This window comes from Carettochelys insculpta, chromosome 22, assembly GCF_033958435.1.
Source record: "Carettochelys insculpta isolate YL-2023 chromosome 22, ASM3395843v1, whole genome shotgun sequence".
NCBI classification, from domain to species: Eukaryota; Metazoa; Chordata; order Testudines; family Carettochelyidae; genus Carettochelys; species Carettochelys insculpta.
The window spans coordinates 16,185,237-16,205,348 of record NC_134158.1 but is presented as its reverse complement, the minus strand read 5'-3'; the positions used below and the strand labels follow the sequence as shown (position 1 = coordinate 16,205,348).

The following is a 20,112-nucleotide window of genomic DNA, read 5'->3' as shown; positions in this document are numbered from 1 at the left end:
CTCCTGCTGAGCGACTCTCTGCATGCCAAATCGGGCTGCTCAGTGCAGCCGCGCATGGTGGGAACCACAAGATAAGCCGACAGCACCCTGAGCACCTGCAGAGAATCCTGTGCAGACCCCTCTCCATCCACCCAGCAGTGAGCTCTCTGCAGCCTGACCCTGAGCTAGCAGCCCCTCGCAGCTGTATGCTGTGATGTGGGATTGAGAACCCGCTCACACTGTTATTTGTGTCCTCCCACATTAACCCACCTTGTTCTCTCTCCCCATTTACTCTGCTCTCATGAGGTTTCCAGGGCGGTTTATTTTCATAGTCGTATGCTTTAAAGGCTTCTGCAAGGACCAGGCCAGAGAGCCTCCCCCAGGATCCCTGCATTTTAGCTGCCAACTTCATGGAAACATAGAATCCTAGGGCTGGAAGGGACCTTAGGAGGTCATCAAGCCCTTCTGGTTCAGCTAGAGCTGGTCTGGCAGAAAGAGACGTCCCCTCTCGGTTTAATGACTCCAAGGCAGCTTGCATTTCTAAACACAACAGCATAATGGCTCCCCAGGGGGTTAGACAAAAAGAAGGAGACAGAGAGGTCATGGACACTGCACAAAGACATAAGTAAAAGTCTGACCCCAAGTAGGCTGGGCAATATTCTCTTCCTGTCAGGCACTCAAGTCTGGCAATCAAAACGCCCCCTTCACACGCCCAGCCTTCCTCTGCTCCCTTCTGCGTTACTGTCCTTGGTCAGGGCAGACTCAGAGTTCAGGGATGCAGGGTTCACCTCCCCTCCTGAGTATGGGAGATAAAGCAGCTTCTTACTGATGCAACTGACCATCCACTTGCTCACTGCTCTCTACCAGCCACCCTGCTACTCCCGCCGATGGCCCTGCCAGCAGCAGCCTCTGGGCTACTGCTCACTACTTCCACCAGCTTGTGGTGGATTTGGCTCTAGGTAAAACTCTTGATGATTTCAGCTCTTGGCCCAAAGCACAGTTCAACCACTTGCGGCAGCCACTGGAGGAAATTTAAAAGCAAGAGACTCCTCGTGGGGCCTGTTTGAGCTCTGTCCTTAAACAGTGGGGAGAAACAAATGGAACCAGTCTTACAACTCATACCTGGAAGGTATTGTAGCCTGCTGACTCAGAGCCCTGCCCTCCCCTTTCATTTTCACAGAGGTTTGGTGTGTGTTGAGGGGGGGTGCCCCTTCTCCATCCAAGCTTATTTAAACAGAAAGTGTCTCGCCTTATGAAATGGTTAAACGCAGTGGCTGTGTCTACATTAGCTCCCTTCTTCGACGGGGGCATGGTAATCAGCCTGAGTGGAGAATACTAATGAAGCAACTTTTGGATTCGGCTCTAGGCAAAACTCTCAACTCTCAAATTCTGGGGAGTAAGGGCACTTCAAAGTTGTACAGGAGCTTCAAAGTGCCTGTGGTTACACAGCATGCCGGCACTTTGAAGTTTGCAACTTCGAAGTTGCCACGGGGAGAATTAGCCTAACACTTCATCAGTATTCTCTGATCAGGCTGATTAGCATGCCCGCTTCGAAGAAGGGGGCTAGTGTAGACACAGTCAGTCTGTCTTTTCTATATTCTCACAATAATTGGCAAAAGTACAATTACTATTAATGTAATTTGTGACCCAGCACATCAGCTGAGTTGATTACAATAAGTAAAACACCACTCCACCATCCGAGTATCTAACAAATTCAGCAAAGCAGAAGAAAATGGTATTTATATAGACAAGGAGTAAACTGTGTTTACATGAACACACCTAGGGCTTCTCTCCCGTCCCAGCTAAAGGCAGCATTCCTTGCAATCCTGCTTACATTTTTTCTGCTGCCTCCACCTTTTCCTATATTTATTGACTCTATCTTTAAGACAATGTCTTAACTAACTCCTCTGCCATGCTTGGCCAAGGTCCACCACCACATAAGCACAGACCAAAACCAATCCTATGCAGCTCGTGTCTTTCTGTGCACGTTACTTTTAGTCTGCTAAAAAAACAGAAACTGAACACCCAGAACTTGAACGCAGTAAGAGCTAGTAGTTAGACCGGACCGACTAGAGCAGTGTTTCTTAAACAATGTGCAGTGGAACACCGGTGTTCTGTGAACAGCTCACAGGTGTGCCGGGAGCCTTTGGAAAAACAATTCAAAGTTTTACAATAAGACTATATTTTCTGTTGTTAAAACCAGATACAGTGTGACTTCTTCATTGCTATGAGACCTGATTAAAAATTACTTCATTTTGTTTTTGCGGTATGCGTCGCCATTTTTTGTCTGATGGTTTTTAAAAAAAAAAAACCATGGGTGTTCATTGGTATTTCGTGGTCTCAAAAAGTTTAAGAAACACTGGACTAGAGCCATTCATTCATTTTTATGAGACAGTAAGTGTCGGTGTAGCATGTTTGTGATGAGATTAATTGTAACTTATTTTTCAACGAGAAATTTAGTAGGTTATTGGTGATTTTAAAAAATCCAATTTAAGTAAAAAGTCTGTTTTTGTTTTGTTTTTGCCAAGAGAAATAATTGATTTTTATCCAGCCTGGTCCCGACAGTGTTAAACAGGCTGGGGCAGAGTGAAAGATGAAAGGATGTGAATGCAGGGTGGATTGAGGGCAGACACATAACAGCACTCAGGGCTGACATGCAATGGATCTCCCATGGGATGGGAGGATGAACAGGAGCCCCCCACTGTTCCCCATGTCTCTGCAGGTAACTTCACACCTGCACGTGAGCACTGGTCAGTTAAGGTCTCTGCCAGATTAATGTGCTGCTTGCGGCATGTGAATGCTCAGAAGCCAGCCTCTTTCAGCAAAAAAGAAACAGCCTCACCCTTGTTAACGTGTAACAGGTGCCCCAGTGCTTTCACTTTCCTTGGATCAGAGTTCACAAGCAGCTCCTGGATCCATTTTCTGTCTGCCCCCGCATGTCAGTTCAGCTCCTGGGGCTGAGACCCTTGACTCGCTGTATGGCATCTCCTGCGACACGCTGAATCCTTAAGGTAGGTTCCTCCCTGTTATTACCCCCTTTCCTTCACTCTTAGGGGTGTTCTTCCCTCCACCTGCCTGCCATGGCCTGTCCTTGACTTCCCCTTAGTGCTGAGCAAACCCCAATGTTGGGACTCAGTCACTGCTCAGCCTGTTATCCCCACCCCCACCACATAATGTGACCGGCTGGGGGCCCTCAGGGCCTTTCCATAGATGACCTGGTGCCTTTTCAAAAGAGCCTCACATGGCCTTGCCCTGCCAATGCCTTTTGAAGGAGGAGCTCCTTGTGTGTGTGTGTGTGTGTGTGTGTGTGTGTGTAGGCACGGTGGGGGGTCATGTGTCTTAGAGATCTGAATGGAAGGTGCCTCCTTGCTAGTTATTATGTGTATTCCATTGCTCCCAGAGGCTCCAGCTGAGACTGGTGCTCCCATTTGCTGGGCCCTGCCTAAATAACAACTGAAATCAGAGACCTACTGTGCTCTGACCGTGATCTCAGGGCCGCACTGGGCTGGATGCAGTACATCCAGGCTGCGAGGAACCATCCCTGCCCCACAGCTTTCAGTCTGGCCAGCTGGTGTAGCTGAGCCTACCTGGGCTCAGTCCTTTCAAGCCTTCTCTCCATTGGGATGTTACATTGTTAGAACACGGGTTCTGGCCTGTGCTGGAGGGACGTGTGGTGTTAGCGTATTAACTCTCAGCTCTACTACTGCATAAACCACCTGCTCATACCCTGCCAACAGTGGCAGCCCTGAATTCCAGCCTGTTCCATCTGCAATTTCAAATTTTTAAAGACCCTTGGATACTCTGGTGACACCCTCCGTCTCTCTTCACAAAAAACAAACAGTCCTGTAGCACCTTAAAGACTAACACGTTTATTTGGTAATGACCTTTTGTGGGTAAGACTTTCTTCTGAAGGAGCGTGCTTTTTTCACACCCCAAGCCAAAAACTTACAGTGCTATAAAGTGGCAGTATAGATTTGACCTTAGCCTCTCTCAGAACAACTATCCTTTAATCTGCCTCTGTCCCTTTGTAGATCTGGGCCTTAACTCCTTTGAAAGCCATTGGGATGTAAAGGTTTTCTTAGTGTGTTATCCTGTGGTTTTGGGCTGAATAAGCCTTGTAAAGAAACTGGAAGCCAGACTTGGGTCAAGAACATTCCCTGCAAAACATTTTTAAAGAAAAATGGCTTTCAAAAGTCTCTGAACATTTTCACCCAACAATTCCATTTCAGTCAAAAATTTTAAATAAAACAATGCACAACAAAAGTGTTCATTTTTATTCCAGTCCTAATGGAATCAAAATGGAAACATTTTGGCTTTTAAGGAGAAAGATACAGTTCTAAAAATCAATTTGATTCCCTTGTATTTTAATAGCTTTTCCAATCTATTGTATTCTGCTACTGGTTTGGGTTGAGTTGTGTCAGAATATTGGCAGGTTTCAGGAAAACTTTTCAATGAAATGAAAAATATTTTCAGAAAAATATAATCCTAACTTTCTTCAGCCTCCCGGAAAGCCCAGCTCTTTCCCTCCCCGGCTTGCACAAGGGCGTGCACTTTTCCACAGGCCCCTTCGGCAGGGGGATGGCAGTGTGGGTACCACTGGGGTTACCTCAGAAGTGGCCCTGCTGTGCTGCTGGCTCACCCTGCACTGGAGGGGGACGCCTACACCAGTGGGTGGTCAGAGAACTGACAAGGGGAAGATATAGGGGTGGATAAACATCATAAGCCAGAGGTGTAAATTCCTAGTGCCAGGCCCAGGCAGGCAGCAGAGCAGCCTGGAAGGGGTGGAATCCTCTCCTGCCTCCGAGGAGATGCTTCGCCTGGGAGCGGAGTGGGTCAGGACTGATGATAGATGGCACCTGTTCCCTGCAGTGCTGGCCCCTCATGCTGTCTGTGGAGGTGTTAACCATTCCTGCTCTCTCCTTACAGTTCTGTGCCCGGCGTGCCCCATGGCTACACAATGGCTCCTCTATGTGTGCAGCCTGGGGATCCTCCTGGCGCCGTGTTCTCTCTCAGGTAAAATGTTTGAATCCCAACTATTTTCCTCCCATTTGCACTGCCCCTGACGTTAAACGTCTGGGACATTGCTTAGTTCTGGGTGGCAGGACTGTCCGATCTTGCAGCAAGTCACCCACCTCCTGCTGCCCCTGAGAGAAGCTCCCAGAGCCCCCTTGACACGGATCCTTTCTAGTCTTGCCATGGCACCCAAAGGCATCGCACAACTCAACCTGCGCGGCTGGGGCTGTGGACTCTCATGGTCTGCAAGGCTGAGCTCGTCTCATCTCCTGCGGGAGGGTGGGGCCCAGTTCCCATTAGGATGAATAGGAGCCGCAGCGTTGCCAACCCCAAGTACATGAACCACCCCTAAAAAAAAAATCAGATGTAATAAACAGAATCAGACCACCTTTAGAGTTCTTCTCATTTCCCTCGTTTTTTTGAGGCTTCAGACACACTGAAGTCACATGTTCAAGGTTTACTCTGCAACCACTACAGGTAGAAATTAATCTCTAAAGAAAAGAAAAGAAAAGAAAAGAAAGCTGAGAATCTCACAGACTCCCATGCCTCCAGGAGCTGGAGAATTATGGAAAACACAGTAGACCAAGAGCTGGCAACACTGATACCAAAATCTCCTTCAGGGCTGTGAGCACCGCAGTCTTATTCTTACCCCCACCTTCCGACTACAGTCACTCAGTGAGTGTCAGGTGCTGCAGCTGGGCAGTGATTGCTCTGTCCACCCCATGGTGGGATAGATGAGCCTGGAGACCCCTCAGACACAACTGCTGGGCAGACATAAATCACCTTTAGATGTTTAATTTCCTCCAGACACTGATCCCCAGGACAGTGACTCTCCATCTTGGCCAGTTTCTGTTCTGGGTATTGAGTCCATGAGAGGGACATCAACCCAAAGGCCCAGCAAAGACTTGCTACCCTCGGGCCTGGCAGCAGTCGATCTTCCCCGGTAATGTAGATGTAGGCTTAATTACATTTTCCCCACAGCAGCCATCCTTTTACTCAAGTAACTTTTTGGAGTATTTTTTCCACCTCTGATGGCTGGACCCTGGCTCAGCGGCACCCGCTTACTCTGCTCCTGGGTTTTCCTGTTCCAGTGACGTTCTCCTTGGTTGGCTCCTCACAACCCATGGTGGGGGTAGTTGGCCAGGATGTGGTATTACCCTGCCAGCTCTCCCCTGCATCCCGGCTGCCCAGGATGGATGTGATATGGAGGAAAATTGTCACACCATTAATCACAGTTCATGAGTACTCTGATGAGAATGTCAAGGACCAGGCGGGGCAGGGTTACTGGGACCGTGCGGAGCTGTTCCCCCAGGAGTTCCGCAGCGGAAACGTCTCCCTGAAGCTGAAACAGCTCCAAGTGGCAGATGCTGGGAAATACCAGTGCCTAGTGAGGAGCCCAGACTGGAGCCAGGAAGCCAACGCAGAGCTTCAGGTCTTAGGTAAGAGGCAGTACTTGGTGCATCTGAGCTTTATGTACCACTGAGAGGCTGCATCTACACTAGCACGTTCTTTCGAAATATTTTTTGAAAGAAGGGGCTCTTTCGAAATATCCAGTGGCGCCTCTCCACACAAAATGCATTCGTTCGAAATTAAATGGAAAGGACGCAGGTCTTTTGAAAGCGCTCTTCCACTCCTGTTTACGACAGCTTCTTTTGAAAGAAAACGTGTAAACGCTGCCCGGGGGGCCCTTTATTCCAAAGAGCAGTCCTCGTGGTGCCTGATTTTTCAATCCCTGACCATTCTTTCAAAGGAGCTGGGTCGGGGGGTCGGGGGGCGGCTGTGTGGATGATCTCTCTCGAAAAGAACAGATCACTATGTTGATTTGCTTTTTTGCGTGTGGATGTGCTGTTTCGAAAGAAGTTCTTTTGGAAGAGATCATAGGATCCCAGGGCTGGAAGGGATCTCAGGAGGTCATCTAGTCCAGCCCCCTGCTTCAAGCAGGATCAACCTCATCTATGTCATCCCAGCCAGGACCTGGTCAAGTCAGGACTTAAAAACCTTTAGGGATGAAGAATCCACAACCTCCCTAGGCAACGCATTCCAGTGCTTCACCAACCTCCTGGGGAAGTAGTTTTTCCTCATATCCAACCTACCCCTCTCATTCTGTAACTTCAGACTATTGCTCCTTGTTCTGCCATCTATATAAAGAAAAGCTTCTTTCGAAAGATGGCTGTAGTGTAGACATAGCCAGGGTGTTCCGAGACTGAGCCCGGCACAGCAGTCTGTGTGGCAGGACTCAGTACGGGGCGCTCTCCCCTCGCACTCAGTGCTGACCCACCGTGGTGCTAGCAGGGACAGTGCTGCAGGGAACAACTTCTTTTCAACAGGACGTCAAGCTGCAGCCCGAAGCTCTTGTGCTCATTGCAGTAAAGTTTGAGGGGATGGGGCTTTTACCCCCATGCTCTGCCCAATTCCCAGCTCGGGATAATCTAGCTCAGTGGTTAGATCACTGGCCCTGTAAGCCAGGGGTTGTAAATTCTAGCCTTACTGGGGTCTCCAGCATAATTTAATGATAACAGCTTTCAAGTACCTAGGGGGCAAGTTAGCTAAACATCAGTCAAGGATGATGATGACGCTAGGACCTGCTGTGAGTACAGGGGACTTGACTTGATGACCTCCCAAGGTCCCTTCTAGTTCTATGACTTTATCTCCACCAGCAGTGTCCAAGTGCTGGGCTATTGTTTGTTATTTCCTGGGCACTGACCCCACGTCCAGTGCTGCACAACAGCTTGTGGAAGGGGTGGTCTCTGCCCACAGAGCTCACTGAGTAACGTAGTCCCAGACAAGGCAGTTCAGACACACCAAGCCCAGGTGAAGGGCCCTCCTGTGATAGTGCAGAGACCTGAGGTTGTTTGCAGTCATCTCCTGTCTTTGGCGGTTCCTAGTCCAAAGGCTCTGCAGGAGATGTGTGCTTTTAGGGAGATATTTAAACAAGGGGAATGTGGTTGTGTGCAGCACTGGGAGAGAGAACGCCAGGCATGAGGGTGGTTTGGTTTGGGGCTCCATTCCCAGTGTGGGAGAAGGACATCAGAGGGCACAGTGTTTAGGTGTGTGGCATGGGGATGGGGTGGGAGCAGAGATGTAGGCGGAGTCACCATCCCTCACTTCCTGCCCTGTACTGAAATGAAGAGAACTTGAAAGCGGCTGGGCTGCACCCCAGACGTGGCTGCATTTGAGCAGCAGATGCAGTGATCGCTCTGTAGCTGTGTAATCTTGCATGTTCACCAGTGAGCCTGCATGGCCCAGTGCTCTACAGGATATGATTTAATTTTCCCAAATGTCAGGATGAAGGATGCTGGGGAGGCTGAACGCAAGCAATGGAGCTTTGCAGCTATAGTCTCCCTATATCCAGTGGTAGCTGGGAAATCACAGGGCTCTGCAAAGACATGATCTGACACACACACTCTCTCTGTCTTTCCCGGCAGCTGTAGCTCCAGTGTTCATTGATGTGCTGGGCCCCCGGGAACAGGGGATCGGGCTGACCTGTAGATCCACAGGCTGGTTCCCAAAACCCCAAGTCCAGTGGGTTGGAAAGAAAAGTCAGAGCTTGAAGAGTGTGATCAGCGTGACCCAGGATGGGAAGAACTTGTACAACGTTGAGAGTCACGTCACTGTCACAGAAGGAGAAGACCATGGAGACATCAGCTGTGTTGTGTGGAATGACCAGGTGAAGACAGAGCGACAATCAGCCATTCACCTCTCAGGTAAGTTCCCCCAGTGAAGGACGGGTCACTGTGGCAGCTGGGGAGAAGGGCAGGGGCTGGGTTACTCAAGAATTGCACTTGACTAGATCCTGTACTGAAACAGGAAATGTCCTGCTTCTAAGCGGTTCTGTGGGGCCATTGCTAATGGAGGTTTCTATCGTCTGGACACACTGCCTGTCAGGAGCTGGGCTGAGTATTGTGAGAGGCACCTGATAATGTTCATGGAGGAGATGACCAGAGGTCCCGCTAATTTTTTGATGCCGGTGTGTGGAATATATTTTGTTATGTGCAACAGTTTGGAGGTGGTGCATGACACATCATCTCTGAATTAGTGCACACAACAAAATTCATTGTGCAAGTGCATGGTGTGTAGGGGGGTTGAGGGGTTCAGAATTGGGAGGGGGCACAGGGCTGGGGCAGAGGGTTGTGGTGTGGGATAAGGGCTCTGGCTGGGCATGCAGGCTCTGGGGCTGGGCTGCGGGTGAAGGGTTTGGGGTGAACCCTATTCTGAAGCTGCTGTGGGAAGAAAGGCATCCCCCCAGCCAGGCCCACCTTGTAGCATCAGGAGGGATGTGGGCAGAACAGAGTCCTGGTTCTTGGAACTGATGCCGCTGGGGCCTCTTTGATTTCAGTGGCCCCCAGTTGTGGCTCTGGTTTGAGCCTGGAGGGCCCTTCATTCCCATGAATTCGTCCAGGCCCAGAGCCAGCACTCAGCTGTCAAATGAAGTGGCAAAACCCATGCTTCTCACACGCTGTGCTCTCTGTTTGCCAGATGACGTCTTTCCCCATGCATCTCCCTGGCGGGCTGCATTCTGGGTATTGTTCACCCTGGTTCTCATTGCTGCTGGAGCTTGTGCATATGTTGGATACACAGGTACTGGGAATGTGTTATTGGCATGTTTAGAGCCTGGTAGTAGCAAGCACTGGGTAGGGGCATGGGGGAGTCTTAAGGTTCAGATATTTATCTTGGGTCAGTCTTAAGAAATAAACAGGCTGAGATAGTGGTTCATCTTTTCACTAGTGCAGACCCCCAATTATCACCCCCAGACTGTTCACAGACCCCCCCCAAGCACCCTCGAAACCATTCGCTGATCCCCAGTCAAAGCCAGCTCTAGCTGCTCTGCAGTAAATGAAAAAGAAAACCACAACATAGATTCTCGGACAGCCATTAGTAACATGACTGAAACAGAATTCATTTAAAAGTAATAATTGATTGCAACTTTGCAATTTATGTCAAACTTATTTGCTCTGATCATTTTCATTTATCTTCTTTTTTTTTTTTTTCCACGGACCCCTTGTGGTCTCCCAGAAGCTGTCAGGCCTCAGGTTGGGAACCACCAAGCTATCAAATGCACTGGGGTCATGGTTCCAGCGATATTAGTGTCTTGCTTGGTGTTTTTTCCCCTTCCTTCTCTGTCTCACAGCAACATCTGATTCTCTGTCTCACAGCAAAGCGAAAGGTCTCTCAGAAGAAAAAGCTTAAGGGCGAGGCTCTGGAGCTACTTGGTAGGTCTGCGGTTCTGCGACTGATTGGTATCTGCAGGCTTAGAGCAGTGAAGGGGATGGAGCCAGGATGCCTCCGCCTAGTGGTAGCTCATCTCCTCCACATTCATGATAACATTTGGCAAACGCGAATTTTGCTACCAAAATCCAAGAGTCGGTGAATGGGAGATTCCTGTGTGTGGGTATGGTAGCGAGATGGGATTACCGTGGCAACTCGGGTCACATTCTGTCCCCTTACCCTGGGCTGTTGCTCACTGGCTCTTTCTCCCTAAAGGAAACGAGGCAGCTGGGTTAATGACGCTCTGTGAGATGCTTCCATCCTTGTGACTGTGAAATGCCGAGGCAGGGCGATTAGCCATGGACACAAGCTCTTCAGGGCAGCATTGAATTCTCCATCCCCTGATGCCTTTAGACCAGACTGGGCACCTTTCTGGAAGATGGTGCAGTGAAACACAAGTTACTGGGTTCAGTGCAGGGGGAACTGGGTGAGAATCTCTGGCCTGTGATATGCAGCAGGTCAGAGTACACGATCTAATGCAGTGGTGAGGAAATGATTTATGTCAGGCCCCACTTTTCATCCTTGCAATTCATAGCCTCCCCCACATCTAATGTCATCCAAACCGATGGAAATTTCGGTTATGTTCATGTGAAAAAAAAATTAGCCAAGTGTAAGAAAATAAGTCTGTAGAACGTAAACACGTTATTAATCGGCACATAAATGTGAATACACATCCATAAAACGGTAACACATTTCAACATTTTTAATGAGATGGAGGAGCCTGAGACCCAGCAGCCAATTCTACTGTGCCCCCGCCCCGCAAGGAAATTTCATGCCCAGCCCCTTACTTTGTGCACCACAGATCTAAGGGTCCTGTCTGGCCTTCAGCTCTGTGAATCTATGACAGTCACTCTCCTGAGCTGTGCTAATAGACACGGTTTTTGAGGGCCACTTATCTAATTTATTCCACAATGAACTTTTCAATATTTAATAGCAATCCTGGTTTGTGCTGGGACGGTAATGAGTGGTGCTGAGCTGTTCTGCTGGGCACTGGGCTCCCACACATGGGAGTACAGATGAAAGGGAGAGAGAACGGATACAACAGGCCAACCCTGTGACCGGGGTTCTCACAGCAAACACAGCCTGGAGGCTCCCCCTTTTTCCTCTCCTTTGCCCTCGGCCATGCCAACCACTCCTCCAGCAGGGGAGGTCTGGATGGGACTCCCCTTGCAATTAGTGCCATTCTGTAATTAGCAAGAAGGGTCACTGGCCCCATCCCATGCTTGTACTAGCCCTGCTGCAATAGCCCAAGGCCTGCCATATGCAGTCCTGCAGTCATTTAACTCACGGTGTGCTTGAAAACCTTATTAGTTAAACTGGTTCAAGTGTGTGTGTGTAGACAAGGGTTAAGAAGTGAGATACTCCCCAGCATCCTGCATATTGGTGTGTATACCTACCAGCAGCCCTGCTCCTGTCAAACCTGATAGCTCCTGCACTGAGGCTGGAAGTGCTGGTGTGGGAGTGTCTGACTAACCCCAGTTGTTAGAGAGTGTGTGGCACCACACACTGTGTGTCTCTGAATCTAACATTGTTCTCTTTCCCATTTCAGAGACAAAGGAAAAGACTTGGGAATCAGGTATGTGCCTAAGCCACCCAGTAAATGTATGTCTGTGATTTCAAGGTATAATTACAGGCCTGTACGCAGGAATTTTAGGATGTGCGTGCGATTTTTTGGGAAACGTGCACCACATTGTTTAAAATATAAGAGTTCAAAATAGTCATGCAATGAGTGTGCACATGGGAAATTAATGAAAAATTTGAGTGGAAACAGTGGTTGGTAAAATAGTTTAAACATACCAAAAATTTATCCAGTAATAATGTTTTTATAGCAATTACCTTCTGGGATCTTGCTGTAATATCATAAATGAAAAACAATATTCCCTTGTCCCCCTCCCTTTCCTGTTGCTAGTGGTCAAAGGCATGCTGGAAAATGTAGTCCCTTCCTGCTCCAAGGAGCTGGCCAAGGAACTACAGCTCCCAGGGTGCCTTGGGTCCCCCCATCATCCCCTGCAGGCACCCTCTACACAGTACAGCAGGGAGGAAGGGAGAGAAACTGGACAAGGTGGAGCACTGGCATCCCCTTGTGGGTGGGTCTGAATAAGAGAAATATCACCACATCCCAGCTATATCAGCCCTGAGCTCCTCAGTCCTATTGCTGTCCCCCTTCGCACAAACCGTGAGGTCAGTGGGCGATGGCCTGGAACTGAGCTTCACAGGAGGACCCCACCCCTAATGGGACAGGCACTGCCACTGCCTGCTGCTCCCACCTATCCCAGCCCTCGGTGACCTCCCACAGCCCCAAGTCCACTGACATCTTAATCCGCACCTACAGCCTACCTGCTATCCCAGCCCTCAGCTCCTCGGGCCCGTCCTGTTTCCCATGCTCACCTCACCTGGGCCTGAGCCTCAGTAAACAGAGACCCCACACCCTGCTATGCTCTGCTTGGGTTTTGTGAGATGTGCTCTCCTGGGCCCCCCCTGCCCTCATCGTTCTCACCAGAGTTGGGACAAGACCTGACCCATATATCTAGAGGTGAATGGAAAATCCCGTGCCACACAGCCCCATGGAGACCTTCCCCAGCTAAGTGCCTGCCAGCCACTCGCCCTGGCGTTGCACCCTTGTGCAGATCGGCACCACAAAGGGGTTGGGCCCAGCACAGCGACAGGGGCTCTGAGACCAAGCGACAGGCTGCAGAGGTGCAGGCCCCTCTCTGTGTGGTACGTGTTCTGTGAGCCCAGGGGTGAACGTAATTTCAATTGCTTACAGGCACTGTCCTATCGCAACCCCCTTGTGTGGGGCAAGGAGGTCAGAGCAGGAGGTGCGGGGGTGACATTGCAGTATGACAATACTTATGAAAAATTGTGTGGGGTGGAGGCTGGGGGGGTAGGGGTGAGGGCCGGGGTTCAGAGCAGAGGCTTGGTGTGTGGGAGGCTCAGGGCAGGGCATGGGGTGCAGGAATTAGAGGTGTGGGGGCTCAGGGCTGGGGCAGTCCAGGTCAGGGGGCTTGTGACTGGCCTGGGGCAGTCTGGTCACTGCCTCAAATGTCTCCTGTTCCTGACAAGGGAGCGGTGGCTGTGTGGGGTGTGGGGTACCCGCTGCATGCAGGCAAAGGGGCAGCACATAGCCCCCCCCGGCCTGCTGTTCCCTTCCCCTTAGGGGCCCCAGCAGTGCACGCTGCAGGGAGAGTGAGTGCCTGGGCTGCCCAGTACCCAGCTAGCCTGGTGTGAGGGGCAGCAGGGCAGTGTGTCTCCCAATGGCCGCTGTCATACGTCAGCTGTTCAGCATGGCATGGCCAGCCTCAGGAGAGTGGGAGCTCACTGGATCCCGGCTGGGAGCACCAGCCATGTCTGCACTTGGTACCTTCTCACGGTCTCTCTGCTGACCCTGGTGCACAGATCACATGTGGCTGGAAGAGCCAAGGGAGTGGCTCAGGGCAGCCGCTGGAGTTCGCACCCGGGGGGTGCGAGAGGGTTTTGTGCCTGAGCGGCTGTGTGTGCTCCCACCGGCTGCACTGAGTGCACTAGCGTGAGGGGAGCCAACAGCCCTGCCGGGAGTAGGCCCATGCTCCTGGAGGGCATGGAGTTAAGGGGGAAGGAGCATGGCACACCCCCTCCCCAGCGCTGCCTGGTCTGCTCCCGCCTTCCCAGGCAGCCCTACGAGCCCTACGAGCACTGCAGCGGTGCCCCAACGGCAATTTAAAGGGCTCAAGGCTCCGGGGCATTTACCCCATTTACACCCCCACCCTCTCATGTCATCAGGCCTGGCTAGAATGTGCCTGCCTGCCTGAAGTGGGAAACTCGCTCCCAGCTGTCCTGGAGATGTGCCCCAAGACAGCAGCAGCCCCATCTCGCTTGGCTTGGAATAACCCTCCCTGATCCATGACAGTCTCTTTTCTTCTCTCCCCAGAATGCCTGGAGCTGCATCAGAGACTCGGTAAAATCATCCCCCTTCCCATAAAAGCCCCTGGGCAAAGCCAGGAACTGTGCAGAGCCAGAGCCAGAGCCAGAAGGAGGGATGAGTGTACAGTTCAGGCCAAAATCAGAGTCACACTCAGGCCCAGGGCAGCACTCTGAGCTCCCTGCAGCAGACACGGGGTTACCTGCTCTGGAAGACAGCCAGGTGTCACCTGGCCTTCGCCAGTCCAATGCCAGATGGAGCATGAACGGGGCCACCTGCTTTTTGTAGCTGACTGGAGCAGTGCAGGCTCTTCTGGGCCGGTTCCCAGAACTTGGGAGATGAGATAGAGCCCTCATTCATGCTCACATTTCCGTGCTTTATGGCAAAGTTCAGCTCCCAGCTCTCAGCTCCAATCATCTGCCTTTCCGTCCCCTAATTAAACCTGTAGTGTTCAGCTTTGATGTCCCAAAAGGACAGTTAGTAACACAGAGAAGGACTTCCCCATAGACGGAAGGGTTGAGAATGTCAGAGCTGTATCGGGATCCGGACCCACCTCTTCCATCGAGGTTAGATGCTTTACACGTCCCAGGGCTCTTGTGGGTTTGTGGCTTTACTAAAAGACAGTCTGGTGCATATCAGTGCTGCTGGCTCCTGCGGCAAGAAGTATGGCTGTGGGTGTATGTAACGAACCTCCGTAGTTATGGGCCACGCAGCACCTGTCTCTGGGTCTAAATCTTTTTTCTTCCCTATTTCAGAAGCTGAAAGGAAAGCCTTTGATACAGGTACGTGGTGAGGTACCCTAGTTACCATGTGTCTGAGCTTTTACATTTTACCAAGCTAGAAAAATCCCCTGTATAATGTATGGTTTTGAGTCTTCTTCATGATTGTCATTTCCACTCCTGGAAAGTAAAACACTGCAGAGTTTGCAGCTCAGATTTCAGACTCCACCTTAACAATGGAGAGTGAATTTAATGCATGTGGAATGGAGGGACTCATGTTATGTCTACACCACCTGACAATTCAGATTATGGGATTATGACTAGCAATGGACACAAATGGCTCATGCCTCCATCCAATAACCAGGCATATTCACACACCGTCCCTGGTGCTTCTGAGAGGCAAGGCTTCCCCGCTCACAAGCCCAGAGTCTGAGTGTAGGAAAAAAGAAACTCTTAATGAAAGGGAAGTAACTTGGCATTACTTTGGGAAAACACCACAAAGGGGGTTTGTAAACATAGACCGGGAGTAAAAGTCCCTCCCCAAGTAGCTTGGACAGTGTTCTTTTCCTCCCAGGGTCTTAAGTTCAGCAACCTAACTGTCCCTCAGGCCTTGGATTTAGGATGTGAGTTTTGCGGTGGGACTGGAGACCAGGGCTTTGGGGTGCGGGAGGGTGCTCAGGTCTAGGACAGAGGGTTCTGGGATGGGGTACAGACTGTGGAGAGGGAGAGTTTGATCACAGAAGAAGACTCCAGACTGGGGCAGGGGAATTGCGTGAGTTCCTACTGGGCACATGTATTGAAGCTCTGCTGAGCCCTACTGGGCCCATCCACAGCTCCCTTGGGCCCTCTCAGAGATCCGGAGAGATGCGGGGCACTTCCAGCTTTTGAAGCCCCTAGCCAGAGTAAAAATAAAAAAGGACGACACATGAAAAGGTCGGGGTAGCAGGGACAGTGTCTAAGGGCGGCCACTTACATACATACCTTAGGACCGAGGTGGGTTTGTACTTGGGCTGCTAGTTGAGGCTCCTGCCCTCACTGCTTTTAGAGGAGCAGCACCGGCTTCTGTCTGTCTACCCAAACTAGGAAGCTCACTCCCAGCTGCAGCATAAATGAACCTGTAAAACCAACGGACCTGTGACCTGAAGGACTAAAGCCATGTGCTCTACTACGTGAGCTAAAAGCCAGCTGGTGCTCACCGCAGGCTGCAGAGCAGAGACTTCACTGTCCCTTGCCAGTGGTCTCAGCCCCCCTGGGGTTACGTACCCAAAATTTAGAAAAGCCCCTTGTGACTGTGCTTGGAATGACCTAGGCTGAACCCATGATCGTCTCCTTTTCTTCTCTCCCCAGAGTGCCAGAGGCTGCGTGAGATAATTGGTAAGTTCAGTCACCTCTACTTTAGATCTTCTAGGTAGAGGCTGCCAACCACACATGGTACTGAGCAAATCCAGAAGCACCAACATAACAGGGCTGAGTGTAGAGTTGGGGTGGAAATCAGAGTCATATTAGAGTTACCCCAGTCCCAGGGCAGCACTGGGAGCTCTCTGCAGCAGGCACAGGCTTGCCTGCTCTCCTGTCTGGATAGGCACACAGGGGTCCCCTGGCCTTTGTTAATCACTTTGCTCTGATGCAGGGCAAGGAGCCAGCCACTTTCTGTAGTTGATGGCTGGAGAGCTGGCTCTTCTGGGCCCTGGTCCAGAACATGGATCACATTTCCATGCTTTGCTGACAAGGCCAGATCCCAGATGTGAGTTCACTCATTAGCACCTGAAGTGCATAGCTTTGATTCTCCAATGGGCTGCAGGGCTGCTAGCAACAGACACAAGGAATTCCCCATAGATGAAATGGCTGAGAATGTCAGAGCTGTATTATGACCCAGACTCACCTGTTCCATAAAGCTTAAATGCTCTGCAGATCCCGGAGCTCCTGCATATTTGTACCTATCTCAAGCTGCCATCTCCACTGCTATGAAAGTTGCTGTTTCTTGGGGCTGGGAATGTGGCTGTGGGTGTCTGTAACTCACCTCAGTCATTATGGGCAGCAAAGCAGCACAGAGGACATCTCTTTGTCTAATTGTTTTCATCATTTCAGAGTCTCATGAGAAAAAGGAGGAGGAGGAGGAGAAACAGAAAGAGGAGGAGAAGAAAAAGAAGGAGGAGGAGAAGCCGAAGAAGGAGGAGGAGAAGAAGAAGGAGGAGGAGGAGGAGAAAAAGAAGGAGGAAAAGAAGAAGAAGAACGAGAAGGAGAAGAAGAAATAGTTCTTGTGTTAGTGTCCCTGCGGGTGCTCCATGGATGAGAGATTTCTCATAGCAATGTCTGTTCAGCCCACACCCGCATGCCAGTGACCCTCATGCTCTGTTAGCACTCTGTGGGCAAACCACCATCTGTTCCTTCTCTGCCGCGAAGCTCTCAAAATGAAAGGGACAGAGGATGGACTGTGGAGCACCCGTAGGAACACGACTCGAAGAACCAGTCACAGCAGAGGGTGAGTGACCCATTTTTTTCTCTTGGAATTCTCTTGGATCATCCCTAGTAAATGTGTGTCTGGTCTTTCGCGCTGCTGTGGCAGGGGAAAATCAGTGCGTGTGTTGTGTGTGGACATCTATCACCTTCATGATCACCCCATCCCAGGAAGCAAATGCTGCAAAGTCTGCAGCTGAGGTGTCAGTTTCATCCTAAGCAGCAGACAGTGACGATCGTGCGTAGGAATAGCAGGACTTAGGGCTGGTCCAACTTCCTCCACACAGTTCTGGGGATCTATCAGAATTCTGGCTTGAAAATTCATTACTGCCCAGTGTTGGGCTCCCTGCATGCACCCAGCTCTGCTGGGACCTCTCAGTGTCCATCTGCAGCCTCCCAATGGTCCAGCCTTGTGTTCTCCAGGCCTCTGCAGTGTCCTCACGTCTCTCTGTGAGATACCTGTTCTGCCGTGATACTCCCTTCCCTCGTTCCCTACAGTGCCTGGAGCTGGGGCAGCCGGGGCAGGGCTAGCCCCAGGGGCAATTTGTGGGTTCTCTGTTGCAGGGCCGATCTGGGACCCTGTCTTTGTTCATTAGTAAACATTTTATCCAACAGATGCTGTCAGTTCTGAGATTGGCTCATTAGGTATGTCTGCACTGCAGCTGGGAGCCAGCTTAATGGGTAAAATAACAAACACACACACATCTAACAAAATTATTCTGTCCTGGGATGGTAAAAAATAGAAGGAACTTTGATGGGGTCCCCATCTGACCAGTGGCTGAAGGGTTTACTTTGGTTTCTCTCTCCAGGTTCTGGCACTCAGAGCCAGGTTGGAAACACGCTGAACTAACCACATCTGAGGTTTTCAGAAGAGTCCAACATGTACTCCCAAACCCCCATGTCTGAATCCCATCCCGCCAAACCCTCCTGAGCGGCACAGGGAATTGTGAGAAGAACGCACAGAACTTGACTGCGGAGGGGATCTCTGGGCTGACTCTTGTTCCATGGAAATGAGGGCCAGAAAATATGACATGGGAATCAGATCCCAAACACCATCCCTTGGTAAAGAACCTTTCCTCACCGGAAAACAGCAGCGATTCATGACCACGCTTTGACACACTCACATCAGAGAGCACTGATTGGAGGGAACTGCCTTCACGTGACTTATATCCAGGGAATTCCATACACGTCAGTTGGGCAATGCACAGAAGGGTCTCGCACTAGCACTGATTTACTGCCATGTCAGACACACACACACTGCTCTTGCGAGCTTCAGGCTGTGAGACAGAGTGACCGGTTTGGGCCTTCCATGTGTCAGATTGTGTTTTAATAGCCTCACACTGAGCAGCACCCCAAGGGCTGAGCCCACTCCCACTCAGCCTCCCATGGACTCTCACAAGGCTGGCTTAGCTCAGACGGAGCAGAGACAATGCTGCAGAAGCTTCTCATGAAACAAGGAGATGGGGAAATTCAGAAGCTGTGGGAAATTGTAACAAAAAGGCCGAGGTGCAGGCCTGGTATTTGCTGTTTCCCCTAAAGCCCCAGCTCCAGGACTCCCGGGATTGGGGAAGAATGTCAGCTTTGGTTTAAAACAAATAAAATGTAAGTTTGTATTGTGATGTGGGGCTGTGCAGTGACACCAATGTTCCGTGGGCCGTGTTGGGCTCTACTGCTGGGGGTGCTGCATTTAAACCCTAGGGCCTGACAGTCAGTTTTTTCCAGGTCATGCTGGGACCCAGCAGCAAACATGGGGATGGGGAACAATACAGCAGAGTCACAGCTCGCAGGACCCGCTCTCCTCTCCCATCTTGTGAGCAGCAGCCGGTCTCTAGCTGGTCCTGCCACACCTGACTCCATCTGTATTCCCTGCAGGGCAGGAGAAACACAAACAGCCCCTGTGCACTGGCTTCCAGGCCCAGCAGGGACCATTAGCTCAGCCAGTCTGACTTCTGTACTGCCCAGGGGTTCCCCAGCCCCCCACCCTAAGCCAGCAGCTCATATGGGACCAAAGCCTCTCCCAGGAAGGGCTCCAGTCTGGCTCTGTGACCATCAGGTAATGGAGAATTCTCCCTACCCAGGATGGTTTGTCCCAGTGGTTAATCAGCTGCCTGGCTAGAAATGAACCCCTTAGCTCTCACTGGGCCTTGTCTAACATCAGCTGGGACTGGGTTCCCCTGCCCAACCTGTTCCCCGCATTGGAGGAGGGAAGGGTGTGATGGGGTGAGTGTGCAAGAGGTGCGAAATGGCTGAATCCCCCCAAGTCACTGGCGCCCTGAGCTGTAATGTAGCATTGTCGGCCCTAGAGCGCAGAGCCCATCGCCAAGGGGGCTGTACAGGTGGCACCCACCTGCCCCAAGTGCTCCCATAAGGGAGCAGCAGAGGGGGTGGAGCCCAGCTCTCCTAGTGCCTGGGGACTGGACAGCACCACCTCCCCAGAGTCCTCAGCCTGTGGCCCCGACGGAACAGCTGAGAACTCCTCAGGTGGCACGTGGCCACAGCTGTCATCCTGATGGTGATTGCCCAGTGCCCAGGTGGGGCCCAGCTCACACATCAGGGCAGGCAGCTTGGGGGCTGCCTGGCCCCACTCTGCATGGAGAAGGAGCTATCCTTTCTCCACTGCTCCAGGTCCTTCAGCACCTGGGCTGGATTCAGGACCCCAGCAATACAGATGGGCACCTCATGTGACTGACAAAGGGCCCAAGGGAATTATGCACCTAACTCTCATTGGCTACCAATGGGAAGCGGGCACCAGGAGCTCTAGGTGCTGCCTGCAGCACTAAG

At 51.1% G+C, this 20,112-nt stretch overlaps 1 protein-coding gene across 2 annotated transcripts; it reads left to right on the top strand.

The window, feature by feature from the left end:
• Positions 1-2,888: 2,888 nt before the first annotated feature.
• LOC142025218 (butyrophilin subfamily 3 member A2-like) lies at positions 2,889-18,944 on the top strand. 2 transcript variants are annotated; one of them, XR_012648609.1, is made up of 12 exons: positions 2,889-2,990; positions 4,906-4,992; positions 6,084-6,431; positions 8,418-8,696; positions 9,469-9,570; positions 10,146-10,202; positions 11,807-11,833; positions 14,165-14,191; positions 14,911-14,937; positions 16,222-16,248; positions 16,963-17,356; positions 18,141-18,944. XR_012648609.1 is itself a non-coding variant. In XM_075017812.1 (11 exons), exons 2-11 carry the CDS (start codon positions 4,926-4,928, stop codon positions 17,127-17,129), a joined length of 1,128 nt encoding a protein of 375 aa, XP_074873913.1. In that variant the 5' UTR covers positions 2,889-2,990; positions 4,906-4,925; the 3' UTR covers positions 17,130-18,944. The 2 variants fall into 2 exon arrangements, 1 of the variants encoding a protein (XP_074873913.1); XM_075017812.1 differs by having other exon boundaries at positions 16,963-18,944.
• Positions 18,945-20,112: the final 1,168 nt, after the last annotated feature.